At 45.2% G+C, this 15,763-nt stretch overlaps 1 protein-coding gene across 1 annotated transcript in view; it reads right to left on the reverse strand.

Moving 5' to 3' along the window:
• PIK3AP1 (phosphoinositide-3-kinase adaptor protein 1) overlaps nt 1–15,763 on the reverse strand; it is a 117,870-nt gene that overhangs the window by 43,552 nt on the left and 58,555 nt on the right. The window contains exons 3-8 of the mRNA XM_042908657.1: nt 15,623–15,759; nt 12,795–12,939; nt 10,684–10,826; nt 10,174–10,306; nt 8,046–8,242; nt 5,229–5,418 (exon numbers count right to left, since the gene is read on the reverse strand). Coding sequence (XP_042764591.1) covers nt 5,229–5,418; nt 8,046–8,242; nt 10,174–10,306; nt 10,684–10,826; nt 12,795–12,939; nt 15,623–15,759 — 945 coding nt within the window. The remainder of the gene's footprint in view (nt 1–5,228; nt 5,419–8,045; nt 8,243–10,173; nt 10,307–10,683; nt 10,827–12,794; nt 12,940–15,622; nt 15,760–15,763) is intronic.

A 15,763-nucleotide genomic window follows, 5' to 3' on the forward strand; every position in this document is an offset into this window, starting at 1 on the left:
GGTGGCAGCATAGCTAAACTAAAGACCATGAGTGTGAGGGGTGTGAGTGTGTGTGTGAGCACGCGTGTACACCCAGGCAATTCCAGGGAAGGAGAGTCAGGAGTGGAATCATAAAATCTCAGGGTCAGAAGCCAACATCACTCCCCTGCCCCACTTCATTCAACACGGCGAGTCTCCCTCACAAACTTCCTACTTAGTGGTTGTTTGGGTTCCTTTTGGAGAAGGAGTTAGTAATGATACTATCCCTTTTCCAAAACTCAAGTCAGAAAGAGGCAGATTTGTCCCAACACCGTTGATGACCTCCAAAGAAAGCCTTCACTCCATACTGCTTGTCCTGTGACTGAATGAACACAGCCCACAGTCCTTAATACATTCACTTTCAGCTTCTAGGGTTGAATGGTAACAAAGGTGGGGCACTGATAAACTCGGCTACTTAGACATTTAGAAATAGCTCCATGTCCCTTCTGTCTCAGTGTCCCTTCTGGGGCTGGCAAATGCAGATCCTAGAAGAAGGGCAGGCCAGGAGAGTCCTCTATCCCAGTTGGGGGGCAGACAGACTTGTCCCCGGGAATGTACTGACCCAGAGTCCTGACCCAGTTCTCCCTCCACGGGATTTAAGTAGGCTACTAAATCTTGGAGCCTCAGTTTTCTCCCCTGTGAAATGGAGGTAATTCTACCCACCAAGCCCAAGGACGATGGGACGAAATAACAGATGAGATAAAAGCAGTCTGTTTGTCTGAAAGGGCTGTCGGATGGTACACCTTATCACTGTGCTGGGTGCTATTGCAAATACGCATGTTAGATTTATGTTTGTCCTGCTTGTTTATGAACTAAACCGCTTTCTCTCCTAGCAAGTCACTGGTAATAAATGAATGGTTTCTTCCCAGTGCGGCTCCTTGTGGGCCAGCAGGTAAGTGGTCCTTCTCAAAATTAAACCACAAAGACAGAAACACAAACCAAATCATGTCTAGAATCAGAAAATTCAGAGCTTATGTGATCTGGCAAATGAAAAATACAGTGGGTTTCCTTTCCCCACCCACAAAGCAGCCAAATTCTACAGCCAGCCTATTGTATTAGTGGCCTCCTTCTAGCTCCAGGGCAACCAGAATCCCCCTGACCCATGTAACTTTACAAGTGGCCAAGGGCCACAAAGCAGACTAGTCCCAGAGCACTCCGCTGCCTTGGGCAGTGCTGGAGAGGTTCACTGTTCCTGCTGTGGCTGCCTTTAGCATCCCCTGCAGCTTTCTGCTGGTGTGAGATTTCTTGTGTTGGAGCATCCAGGGGGATAACAGGTGTTAAGGCTCTCTGTCAACACTAAACTGCTAGTTAAGTGGGGGACTCGTTAACTGTTCAATTGCCCCATAACAAGGACACAGGCAGACATGATATACACAATCTCTGGCTTCCCAAGTAGGCATTGGTTTTCCTCCAAATGTTCTGTGTGAATGGGTCTCTGTTCCATACTGGAAAGGACTGTGTGTTGGCCCCTCTTGTCTCCCCAACACCCAGAAGAAGAGGCAAGTAGCTAAAACGTGTTCCAGTAGATGTTCCAGAAATGCTTGTTGTGGCCATGGAGAGACAGATGGATGTACATGTGCAGAGGGTACCAGAGGTGAGCTGACATTTGTTTGGTGAGCTGACATTGGGGCAATGGCTGTAGCTGCTAGATGGCTTCTTTAGAAGAAACTAGGACTAAAATTTATGGCATTAGATGGAAAATTCAGACAGAAAATAAAGACTACGATCCTAGAGACAGATTTGAGCTCAAATGTGAGTTCTATCACTTATTAGGTGTGAGACTTTGGGAAAGTTGCTTAACCTCTCTGAGCTCAGTTTTCTCATTTGTAAAGTGCAAGTTAATCAAAACATCCTTATGCGGCTTTAAGGATTCAGTGAGATAGAGGATGTGGATGTGGGGGTGATGCCTTCTCTCCTCGCCCCTCTGCTGGGTCATGGCTCATTCGGCAAGAGCTTCTATCAGCACTTCCAGGCCTCTCAGTTAGGCGTAGGAAGGGAGCTTCTACTGAGCTTTCCCTCATTCTTGCTGCACCCCACAAGGGGCAGCCATTCTAACTACCAAGCACCTAGTAACGACTGGACCACAGCTTCCAGGTGCTGGGGGTGCCTTGTCAAAGGCCCTGCTGGCATCAGGGTCTGCCTCTGGCCACTGACCTGTCCACATCCCCTACTCTAAGGCACCTTCTTGGCACCCGCTTTTCTGTTCATGAGTGGGAAACTCAGGGTCACTTCCCCTGTCTTCTTCTCAGACTAAAGGTTGGCAATACTCGATCTAGCCCATTCCAGAAGCCCTCCATCAATAAAGCTGATACACTGATAGGAATTTGTTCTGCCTTTCTTTCTTTCTTTTTTTAAGTTTATTTATTTTGAGAGAGATTAAAAAAAAAAAAAACAAAACAAAACGTGTGTGTGCACGGAAGCAGGGGAGGGGCAGAGAGAGAGGGGGAGAGAGAGAATCCTAAGCAGGTTCTGCAGAACCCAACATGGAACTTGACCCACACACCATGAGATCATGACCTGAGCCAAAATCAAGAGGCGGTCACTTAACCAACTGAGCCACCCAGGTGCTCCTTGCCATTCTTGAATCTATTACATAGACCAGAAGGAAGGAAGGTAAGCTTTAGGCAGTGTTTCAGACTGCTTAGCCTTTGATAGCAAATGGTAGTAACATATTAAGAAAGCTCGTTGAGGGCCCCTTGCATGTTGTCCTGCTTCAATACTGCTTTGAAGTCCAGGGCTGGGGCGCCTGGGTGGCTCGGTTGGTTGAGTGTCCGACTTTAGCTCATCGGTCCATGAATTCAAGTCCCATGTCAGGCCCTGTGCTGATGGCTCGGAGCCTGGAGCCTGCTTCGAATTCTGTGTCTCCCTTTCTCTCTCTCTCTGCCCCTCTCCCGCTCATACTCTGTCTCTCTCATCCTCAAAAATGAATAAATGTGAAAAAAAAAATACTGCTTTGAAGTCCAACATTATTTAGACCAGTGAGTCTCAAGGGCAGTAACACTGCCCTCTAGGGGAGGTTTGGAAAATCTAAGAGGGGGTTTTAGGTTGTCATCATGATGCAGGGACACTATATTAGTGCCCCTTATCCTCAGAGATACCTTCCAAGAAGCAGATACCTGAAACCACAGATAGTACCAAACCCTGTGTGTGTGTGTGTGTGTGTGTGTGTGTGTGTGTGTGTGTGTGTATACACAGTATACTTTCCCTACATACACACATACCTATAATAAAGTTCAACTTATCAATTATAGTAAGAGATTAACAACTATAACTAGTAATAAAAGAGAACAATTGTGACAATATAGCATAATAAGAGTTAGGTGAACATGGTTTCTCTCTCCCTCAAAATATTTTATGGAACGAACCCTTCTGGCGATGACAGGAGATGATAAAACACTACTTGATAAGATAAATGACGTACGCACTGACGTAGCATTAGGCTACCATCTACCTTCTGAGCCTATGTCAGAAGGAGGATCATCTGCTTCTGGGCCACAGCTGCTCATGGGAAACTGGGGAAAGTGAAATAAGTGAAATATCAGATAAGGGGGGACTACTGTACTGGAATTTAGCAGAAGGGAGAAAGACGTAGACACCCTGCAGTGTACAGGGCTGTCATGGGCAATGGAGTGATTTGTGCCCCTCATGACTTCTAAATATTTCACTAGACACACATATAGGTTAAAAAAAAACCTGCTTATGACATGTATTTACACATATATGTGCATTTGTACATATCTATATATTTATGTGTGTATATTTCTCAATTTAATATCGGCAGGTACAAAGAAAAATATAGACAAGTATCCCAAACTATTAGGAGTGCTTGGGGTAGAGTCATATGGACTTTTAATAACTCAGTTATACATCTTTATTTTGTTTCAAATTTTATAAGAATGTATTACCGTTGTTACTGGGAAAAAAAATTAAGGTAACCAAAAACTAGGCAAAATTTGTTAAGCAACTTACAGGAAAAATCCTGTCCTAAAGATATTTTAGAAATAAGTTTATTATATATTAATCCATTAAAGTTGGGTTAACAAAAAAATCTGCTTATAATTTTCTGAGCCTGGAAACTAACCCCATATCGGGCTCTGTGCTGACAGCTCAGAGCCTGGAGCCTGCTCTGGATTCTGTGTTTGTGTGTGTGTCTCTCTCTCTCTCTCTGACCCTCCCCTGCTCGTGCTCTGTCTCTCTCTCTCTCTCAAAAAATAAAATAAAATGTTAAAAAAAAGTAAAAAATAAATAAATACAACTTGTATTTCTGCATGGTTTTGATATGTACTGAATTTTCCAGGAATTCAATTACTATGAAAATGGAAAGGAGAGTGTGAAAAATCATTTACCACTTAGGAAAATCCATTGCTGCCGGTATCCGAGTCTCCCATACAACAGACACGTATCGGTCGGTCAGCATGTGAGGCCATGACATTGGTAGTGATTCTGAGTGTAGATGCCTGCATCTGACTATTTCATTATGTCCTCATGTGCAGGCATACTGAGCTGTTCCTTTCCTTTTACTTCTCGTTTATATTTCATTTAGGGCATATATTTGATTTCTAAATTTTCATATGTAATGGGGCACCTGAGGGGCTCAGTCAGTTAAACATCCGACTGTTGGTTTCAGCTCAGGTCACGATCTCATGGTTTGTGGAATCGAGCCCCATGTCGGGCTCTGCACGGACTCTGCAGAGCCTGTTTGGGATTTTCTCTCTCCCTCTCTCTCTGCCCCTCACTCATGCGGGCACATGTGCTTGCTCCCTAAATAAATAAATAAATAAATAAACTAAAAAAATTTCTTTTAATTTTCATATGTAGGCAGATTATATTGTATATAAGTGGCATGTCAAGGTACTAAAGGGAAGCATTATGAAATGTTATAAGAAGGGCTCGTTGGGACTGATAGGGTTGAGAGCCACTGATTGAGCCTCTCAGATCACAAGACGATGCCTCCATCAATTCTGACCTCCAGGCACTTGCCTACACTTTTCAGTCGCTCAGCAGTCACAGCGGAGGAAGTCTGGAGAAGGACTGTGCTTGTCACAGCACATGATGACAAGATCTAACTTGTGTAAAACAGGATCTTCATCTCTTTGGGGCAGAGTGGGGGTAGGCGAGGGACTTCCCCCCACCCCCACCACCACACACCAGAGTGAAGAAAGCTGTGTGTCAGCAGAAGGATGGAAGCAGAACTGGGCTGTGCTACTTACAGAGGTCTTCGGTGGCAGCTGGGACAAAGGCAGCCATGGACTCATATAGCTCCTCGTCACAGCCGGGGTTGAGGGAGCACTTCATGAGCAGGTCTGTGGAAAGGTGGGCCATGGACTCATACACGGCGTCAGCCTCCTCCCCTTGCATCAGTTCCTCTTTAATGTGACTCTTCAGCATGTCCACAGTTTCCTGAAAGAGAAGACGGGAGTCACGGGAACCCTGAGACGGCCTGGCCCTCTGGGGACAGTTAGGCCCTCAGGGGCTCGTGACAGGCAGAGTAAAGGTGCACATGGGTCAGGGCTCAGCTGTGTGTCTGTATTTCCCACCAGCCTGAAAGCTCGTGGAGGCCAGGCTCCAAGCCTTCTTCTGTTTGTTTTATATTTTTTGTTTTAATCTTTCTACCTTCTCCCAACACGAAGCAGAGTCATGCACACAAGAGACTGTCATTAAGCATCCGATGAGATGCATGTATCCACAGGAAACAAATTAAAGACTTTCTCGTGAGCACCTATTACGGGTCAGGTACGATGCTGGGTGTTTGCCTATACATTCCCTCATGCCATCCCTTCCACAACGGCTTGAGAAACTTGTAATATTCCCTAGTTCAAAGATGAGAAAAACACAGCTCAGAAAAACCCAGTGCCTTACTCAGGGCTGTGCAATCCTACCTTCTGACCTTTCTACTACACCCTGGTTTCTACTTAGGGAAGCAAGTGACACCCAAGGGTGTCACTCTTGCTGACCAGCCAGATGGAAATCCAGATGGGCTAAGCAGGGCTGCAGCTAAGATGTCCTTGAGCTAGCATGCAGTCAGACGTCCCTCAGATGCTCGGGGCCTCGTCCCTGTCCCTTCTAGCAGGCTGCTCTGAGGTACCTCCCTTGGTTTTCTACCCTGTGTGCCCGACACAAGAGGTGGTCTTGGATGAAGTGCCCTGCAGTCGGACAGGCGGCCCTCGTCATTCTGCCTGTAGGTGGTGGTGAAGCCGGAAAACTGGCTTCCCTGAAACCTCCACACAACTTTCCTGGTAAGAAACTTTGATGTTTCACAATCCTATTTCAGCACCAACCCGCAAAAATCCTCGTTTTCATCATCACTACCCCAAGAGAGCTAATCTGCTATTGACACAATGTGTTCGTTTCCTGATGAGACCTAAGGAGTAGCCCAGGTGACAGCTGGGAAGTGGTAGAGACTCAAGGTCTGGCATTTGGTTTTGATGTGGTGGAAAGAGGAAACAGGACAGTTCTTAGAGGTCATAAACAACACGCGGAGGCAACCTCTTGGTAGCAATGCTGAAGATGCATCGGCTGAAGGTGATTTTTGGTCGGAGAGCTAAGATTGGAGAAATGTGAATCAGATGAATTTCAGTGCGAACTGAAAAGGCATCTCAAAACTTCCCTGTTACACAGACTAGAATAACAAGCCCCGGAATTAGCATCAAACTGGGTTTGCATCCCATCTCCACCCTTACTAGAGTGTGACCCTGGCACAATTACTCTGCCTTGCTAAGCCCTTCTCCTCATTTATTAAAGAGAGATAACAATACTGCCAACTTCAAAGGATTGTGGTGATGATTAAATGAAACACTGCCTTTTGCCAATCAAATAAATTCAATAAACAGTAGTTATGACTATGAACACAGTATGTCCCCAATAAAAACTGTTGGCATGGAAATGAAACCCTGCATTTGATACATTTGTGACTTCAAAGGAAAGCCAAGTAAACAGTCCTGGACTGCAAACACCTTTTAGCCTTATTTATGTAGACGGTGCCCCAAATGGGCACTCATGCTATTCCACTCATTCAACGTACTTAATCACTCCCAAACTGTGGAGAGCCCCCATACATGCCTCAGTGAGTCACTGACCTGAAAACTGTCAAATACTGAGCACAGAATTAAGTTTCTGGGGAGGTGTAGGCTCACCTCTGTATGGAGACAGAGAGTAAGACTAGATTGTCTTTGTTGTTCCTTTTGAGGTCACAGCCCCACGAGAGAGCCTGAGAGTCCCAGCTGTGACTCATGAAAATGAAGGAAAATCAGAAAAGGGTCCAGTCAGGAAAGGTAGGGGCCTCCAAGACAAGAGAAGCAATATTGGGGCATGGAATAAGGCCCAGGCATGGATGAGATTACACTCAAAGAAGGACCCAGAAGTCAGTGATCAAGGAGGACCTGGGGGTCTAAAACCAGATGAGCAAATAAACAGGGCCTATGTCTCTTAGACAGACAGAGGCTCAGAAAGAGAGACAGGCCATTGGCATAAGGTGGGTCCTCACAGGTGGCCTCCCCAAAGCATCAAGTGCAGAGCTTTGTTGTGGTCTCTGCTAAGGAAGAAACCAATCCTAACAGTTCACAGTGGGACCTGACAGTGGGAGAGGCAGCTGGGAGCATCCCATCAAAGTGCCTTGGAGGTGGAAGAAGAGGGATCAGCATCAACCTCTAGCAGATTCACTCTCTGAATGTCTCTGTAAATTCTTTGAGGGTAGACCTCAGTGCTTTACATACATTATTTCCTTTTATCCTGAAAACAACCCTATGAGTAGGACTGGTGTTACCTTCCTTCTGCATCTTAGGACACTAAAAGAGAGAGTATACATGATCTGTCCATGTCATCCACTGTGGCTGACAAGTGTTGGCACAGGAATGTGGACTCAGGTCCATATGACTCCAGGGCTCAGTTCCACACACACTGGCCCCGCCAGAGAAGAGGCACATGAGCCCCTGCTAGAGATGAAATCCAACCATGTCTCGAGTGCAAAGGCAGCCCTTGGACCACACAGTCCATTTCCATTCCTGGGGCCTCCCCTGCCTTGACCTTACCACATACTCATCGATGAACTGCCGCAGGTCTCTGAAGCCATGTTTCTCAGCAATGGTGTTGGGGTAGTGGCCATGCTTGTTTGCCACACTGTATGCCTGTAGGGCTCCTGGGCAGGTGAGCAACAAGGCAGTGAGGTTCTTCAGTCCATACTTCGCAGCAAAATGCAACAAGGTGGGCAGCTCCTCGTCCCTCTGATCTGAATAATTGTTAAGGAAAACAATGGACAAATGAAAATGAAGGCAGAGGCACCCTTATTCATAGACACAAAGCTGGGAAGCCTACCATGGCATCCAGCAGGCACTCAATCAATAGTTCTTGGCTGACTGACCTAACATCTGGCAGCTTCCTTTGAGGTACCACTGAAGATTATATGCCCTCAGATGACAGAAGAAACATGTTAATTAATTTGCAAATCTAACAGTTAATATCCTACCTTTTTTCTCTAAAAGGATCAAAGAATCCTGAAAAATAATACTAATTCAAAATATGCTGATCTTCTAAAGGCTTAAGCAGCAGCTACAAAGTACAACGGGAATCTGGTTTTGACCTTCTCTGCAAATTTCATAGCACTTTAACACAATTTCTTCGTGCTGATTAAAAAAGAGAAGTCCATCTTCTTAGCTCTTACTCCAAATTTCATAAAGTATGCCAAGTAATCCTAGGTATGTTAATTAGCCTTTCCATGGCCCTTAGTTTTGAATGAGGAGATATTCCCAAACTATCTCAAAAGGGCTGAGAGGATTAATAAGAGGGTATTCAGTGAGTTCTTTGTTTAGGACAGGTTTTGAATGTTGGTATTAATACACCTGAACTGCAGGATGTCCATTAACCCTCTGATTCATGGGAAACAAAGTATTCCTGTAGGTCACTGGATCCCTATGACCCCCTCCACCTACTAATATCTGGATGCAGCAAGTTAAACTCTACCAAGAAAATAGACAGTTTGTGTTGTGGAGCTGGGGACCAATCTTCCTTTTGTTTGTTTTCATAAAAATTGATTTCTTTTTTTTCTCAATGTTTATTTCTTTTTTAAAGACGGAGAGACACAGAGTGTGAGCAGGGGCAGGGGAGGGGCAGAGAGAGAGGGATACACAGAATCTGAAGTGGACTCCAGGCCCCGTGGTATCAGCACAGAGCCCAATGCAGGGCTTGAACTCACAAACCGTGAGATCAAGACCTGAGCCAAAGTCAGACACTCAACCAACTGAGCCACCCAGGCACCCCATAAAAATTGATTTCTAAACCCAATAGTGATAGATAGATAGATAGATAGATAGATAGACAGACAGACAGATAGATAGAAAGAAGGGTCAGACACAGGTAGAGGGTAACTGGGTTCTACTGGGCCACATGATGGAAGAGTGGTGTCCACAGAAGCACCCTAACAGGCACCCTGTCCAACTGGCCAGTGACCATCGCCACACAAGCAGTTCATGTCACACGTGCACACAAGACTGTTCCTCCCTCACTGAACAAATGTTTTGAGCCTTTAATTAGCCACCCAGGCACTGCCTCTGCCCTCACTGAGCTGACAGCCTAGCAGAGAAGACAGACACAGCTGAGGAGAACTAGCACAGAGGACAGCTGACATGCCAGGGGAGCCCCTGGCACCTAGATGGAACACCCTGCCAAAGGTTCGGGAAGGTCTTCCTGAGGAAGTGCTACCTAAGCCGCTGCAGGGGGGGTGAACAGAGGGCCACCAGGTGAACGGTAACCAATGAGGAGAGGAAGAAACTGTATTCCCATAAGTTGAGTTGGCAAGAGGCAGGGCAGAATTTTCATTAGGTGAAAGAAGCTCATACTTTCCATAGAGCAGAGCCAAGGGATAGAGTGGAGAGAGATAAGGGCAGAAATGCAGCAGGAACCCATTGGGAAGTGCTTGCAAACATGTTAAGGAGTTTGAACTTGATCTGAAGGCCAATGGGACCACAAAGGGTTTTTAGCAAGGGGTGGAGGTACGCAGATTGACAATTTGGAAGACCAGCTAGCCAGTGAAGGAATCATTCCCCAAGGATGAGCTGCAGGGAGGGAACCAGCGAGGTTTGAGCACAGGCTGACTGGATGCTGAAATCAACAGAGTGGAGTCAACCCACGGCTGGTTTCCTGAGGTTTGACCTTTTGACTTACTTGTCATCATATCTTCTTCTTCCAGTTGGTTAATTCCAAAGAGGTGCAATCCACTCGCAGGGATATTGTTCTTCAGGGACTCAGTTAGCAGTTTATCAAGGGTCTCTGTGTTGTAGGGCACAATTTTAAAGGCCTGAACACAAAAGGGAAGAAGGTCAGACTTTAACCCCAGCTATCTCCCATCCAGCAGGTTAGAAGCTGAAGAACCATGAGCAGAAACTACACACCCAGGGGTGCCTGGGTGGCTCAGTCAGTTAAGCATCTGACTTCAGCTCAGGTCATGATCTCGCGATTTGTGAGTTCGAGCCCCACGTCGGGCTCTGTGCTGACAGCTGAGAACTTGGGAGTCTGCTTTGAATTTTGTGTGTGTGTCTCTCTCTGCCCCTCCCCTGCTCATGCGTGCTCTCACTCTCTCAAAAATAACTAAAAACATTTTTTAAAAAATTTTAATTAAAAAATGAAAAGGAACTACATGCCCAGAAAACTCAGGTTTCCTTTCAACATCCTTACCTGACACATGAACTCCACAGGATTTGCAGCATTGGACAATAAATTCCCAATTTCTTCCATGTCAGTATAGTAGCTGATAACAGTTTCACACACCACTAACTCCCCGGAATAGATCTTTAGAGAAACATTCCCAGATGAAAGGTCTAAACAGAAGAAGAAGAAAAAAAAAAACAAAAACAAAACACCACCATGAATGCACCCAGGAAGAACAAGGTTTCCAGGGAAAAGTGTTCATGGATTCGCCTTAATGGTAAAGAAATTAACTGGGGGCTGGAAGAAAGATTTTGGAGGTAAGGTGGAGGACAGAGAAGTGAGGGGAAGGGGAGAAGTAGGAAGTGAGCAGACCAGTACTTGGGAGGCCTCTGAGTCAAAGGAATTGTCCTCACTGGGTCTGCAATTGAGTTTTTGGAAGATTTTCATCTGTTTTATTCACTACACTAGGCCCAGTACCATGATAAACAGGAAGAGGAGCTGAGTTTAAAGCACTTTATACAAAGGTCAGTGGTTGGCACAAGGTGGGATAGATCCTGGAAGGTGGAACTCTGCCTCCACGACACTGGGCCAGGAGAATTGATTCACTTGCTCTGTTGCTGTCATTACTACGTCCCCTCTCTCTTCGGCACCACAGGAAGGGGTTTTGAGGAGGAAAGAAAAAATTAAAAATACACCAACCACAAAGATTCGATTCACAAAAGAGGAAATGCAACAAGTACAGAACATGGAAAAATATTCAGCCTCTTTAATAATCAAAGAAATGCAAATTAAAACAATGGGCTACTCTTTAAAAAGACATCAAATTAGCAAGGATATTTTAAATGATAATGTCTAGTGTTGGTGATGATATAGCAAACTTGATAGAAGTAATATTTCAGAAAGCAATTAAACCCTATTTCCAGGATCCTTAAAAATGCCCATCATTTCAAGGGATTCCATCTTGAGGAAAAAAATCCTAAATACATGCATGAAGATGCTCAATATATCATAACTTAAAAGAATAAGAAGACAATAAGAAATCAGAAATTATGCAAATATAGAACACAATGAGGAAATGGAAAATTGAAAGATGACACTTCTTTTCAATGGAGTATTATGCAGCTTTAAACAATATGGATTATAAAATATAGGTCCAACACAAGGAACTGGCTTTAAAAACTATGATACATCTGTACAATGGATTACCTCGTAACCATTAAGCATCATGTTGCAAAAGAATATTTATTAACATGGGGAAATACTCAAAGGTATTTTCCAGGTAATGAAAGTGGCCGATGAGACTATACAAAGCTATGTACACAGGGGTGCCTGGGTGGCTCAGTCAGTTAAACATCCGACTTCAGCTTGGGTCACGATCTCACAGCCTGTGAGTTCGAGCCCCGCGTCAGGCTCTGTGCTGACAGCTCAGAGCCTGGAGCCTGCTTTGGATTCTGTATCTCCCTCTCTCTCTGCTCCTCTCCTGCTCATGCTCTGTCTCTCTCTGTCTCAAAAATAATAAATAAAAACATTAAAAATAAATAAATAAAATAAATAAAAAAACAGAGCTATGTACACAGATTCAGAAAAATACAGAAATCACTGATTTCCTTTGAGGTGGGCATATAGGCAATTTTCTATTTACTTTCCTTTATGGTGGTTGTATTCCTCAACTTTTTGGTACTGAGCTCACATTACTTTTGTAACAGAAAAAGTATGTTATAAAATGGTAAGTTACAAAGTCCATGTAACAGCACAGGGTAAAAGAATGCTAAGAGAATAAATATAAGATTATATAAAGAAAAACAGAATATTGAAAACAACTGTTGTTAAAACTTGTGAACAAAGGCCAAAAGACAGTATAGTAGTCTGATGACTTTTTCTACTTTCCTCTAGTTTAAAAAATTTTTAATATGTTTACTTCATAAGGATAAAAATTTTAATAGATCTATTTTTTCCCCATCACACATGTACATTTCTGCAACTTCCTTTTCCTTCAAATAGAACATGACAACCAAATCCAAATGTTGGCTGTCACTTTTCTCAATTGCTGAATAAAGACAGGACAAGTAAAAGAAAGTAAGAGTGGGCCTCTTCCTGAACAGGATGCCTAATTTCCGGAGGTAGATGGGGCTACTTACTGGGGGCCTTCACGGAAATGGTGTACTCATTCTCCAGCTTGGCTTCCACCCTTAATGAGGGAGAATCCTCAGGAGAAAATTCCGCTTCTGTGGTCACCCTCTCATCCAGCTTACATCTCACGATGACGTAGACAGTGGTTTCCGCCTGGAACGGGAGACCAGTCAGTGTCCCCTCTTCCTCCTGGGTACCCTATTAGGGTGCTGGGCAGAGGGTCTCCTGGCTCCCTGATCCCCAGCTCTATCTAGAGAGGCTGTCCCAGAGCAGGGTGGGGTCTGGAGTCTAGCACTGGGCACAACTGCTGTGGGTCTCAAAAAGACAAGTTACAAAGACCGAGAGTGAACATTTATAAGCCTTTACGGCAATTTGATGGAGTAATTTTATGTCTGTTGAACTTAATGTAATAATTTAAAAACCTGGGGCTTGTATTTCATACATACTTTTATTTCATTTTTACAGCATTTCTTTTTTATTGTGTTTTATAAAAGCATTAGCCAGTGGCAGAATTAGAAAATTTAAAAAGCAAAATAAAAAGGATCTTCACAGATAGTTTAAGAAGCACTATTCTGAGAGTAGGCTGGCTACTCAAAGTGAGGCCAGCAGACTAACAGCACTGGAAATCATTAGAAATGCAGAATCTCAGGCCCTTCCTGGATCTACTGAACCATCAAAGTCCGAATTTTACCAAGACACCCGAGCTGACTCACATGCACCTCACAATGTGAGAGGCAACAGCCAGAAGAAGCCCTCTTGGCTTCTGCTCTTTATGCTGTTCTTGAATGGGAAAAATGCCTTATTGGAGGACTGATTTTCCTAAGGCATGGAGCAACCTATGAATAGCTATTTTACCTTGCTTTAAGATCTCTTGCTGGGCCAGCCACATACGATTGTCTTGTTTTACTGTGCTAGTTAAGTGGGTAATGGGCCTCTCAAAACTTGAACTGGTAAGGATAGGCCCTCCAAAGAGAAGCGGAGAAAGAAGAGATTTCCAGTCATTGCTAATCCCCAAGTGTTCATCCTAAGATTCTATTATAAAGTCCTTTGGGGCACCTGGGTGGCTTAGTAGGTTAAGTGTCCAACTTTGGCTCAGGTCATGATCTCACGGTTTGTGGGTTTGAGCCCTCAACCATTGGTTGAGCTCTGAGCTGACAGCTCAGAGCCTGGAGCCTGCTTCTGATTCTGTCTCCCTCTCTCTCTGTCCCTCCCCCTCTCACACTCTGTCTCTCTCTCTCGAAATGGACAATAAAATAAAATAAAATAAAATAAAATAAAAGTCCTCATAGTAGCCCTTCATGATGAAGGCCACTATTTCACAACAGGTGAAGGAGAAGCATGGTTCTGGTTTCTGGAGGCTGTTGAGGCTGAATGTGGATGTGTTTGTGGTTGACCTGGCTCTGGCTGCAGCCAAGGCCCTGTCCCACCTGCTCCTTCTCCCAGGCAACATGGGGAGTCAGAGAGAATGAGTGTGTTCTTCTCTGTTGACAGTCAGGACCCAACCCCAGTCCAGCCACCCCAGAATCCAGAGACCAAGGACAGGCCACAAGGAGAATCCTGGAGGCCAGGATGGGAGAAGGAACAAAAGTCTGGAGAATCAGGGAGGCATGTCAAGGGCACCATTCTTCAGTTCCAAATGCCTTCACCCACAAGTGCCCACTAGCCTGGTCTCGGGAAAAGACCACAGGTCTCAGGACGAGAAGAGTGCGGGGAAGACAGGCGGGCATATGGACAGCCTAGACGCTGGAATGCCCACCAAGAGCTAGCCAACAAGGAGGAAGCATGAAGTGGGCTGAGAATAAAGAAAAGTGAGTGGTGGGAACAGTGGACTGGGGGATACATGCCCCATCTAACGGGCTGCTAGGCCCAGCCACTCACCTCAGGCCTGGTATTACCAGATTCTGATTCAAAGGAAGCTGGGAACAGATTCTCATGCCTAATTGCTAAAACACTGTGCAATCTAAACCAAACATGTCTATGAGCTCAAGCTCACCCAAAGCAGGGGTTTGCAATCTCCACGGAGGGAGTCCTTGCTCAACACCTCGTGGCCTCAGGCTGCACGGAAAACCACTCACTGGTGCAAGGAAGCTAGTACTTCCCACTGCCAAGGCTCACACACCCTCTTGTCTCTAGGAGACCATGCTGGCAAACTTAGCAAACTTAGGGCTTGTATCCACAGGGAAGTATTTTACTGCCCTGAACTAATTATCACATATTTTCCATAAGGAAATAAAAAACTACCAACAGGATGGTAGGATTCAAAGGACAATGGACTATCAATTGTGCCATCACAATCAAGTCACCTGTTAACACATGTCCCACCCTGAAAACGTGAGTCACATTATGCTTTGGCATTTATCTTATCCCTTTAGCAATCAGCCTTGGCAAGTTTCAGCCAGCAAGCTTCAAGGGACTCATGTGGGGCACAGCAGTGGTCGGTTGATGGAGAAGCAAGCTTGCGAAATGCCCCTCATCTCCCTCCTCCCAGCACTACCCTGGCAGGAATAGACCCAGGCCTCTACCTCCAGGGCTGGCATAAGTGTCCGGTAATGCTCATGTGTGCCACATGCTCTATCTTTTTGATCTAGGAACTCACAGTCTTAGATCGATGGCACATACATTCCTGAGCTCACCTCTGTTGGACTTAAAGGAGTGAGTTGTGCTCAAGGCCCAGGTCCTGGGGTTCTCAGGGCAGCTCATCTACAGAGGAATCCCAAGGGAACGCTGGGATTACACTGAGGTGCACCAGGACAACCCCACTCCTTTCACTATGACAACTGCATCCACTGAAAAGGCCATGTTCTGACACTGATCCACCAGCCCCAGGAGCGCCTACCCCACAGCGAATGCGGTCCGGCTGCACCACCATCAGGTTCCCAGGTGAAGTCTGCGGCGGTAGGCTCTGCTGCTTCAAGTAGGAAGGCCCCTTCTCGTCTTCAGCCTCTGTGTCAGTGACTGAGTCACAGCCAGAATCTAT

Source organism: Panthera leo, chromosome D2, assembly GCF_018350215.1.
Source record: "Panthera leo isolate Ple1 chromosome D2, P.leo_Ple1_pat1.1, whole genome shotgun sequence".
Lineage (NCBI taxonomy): Eukaryota > Metazoa > Chordata > Mammalia > Carnivora > Felidae > Panthera > Panthera leo.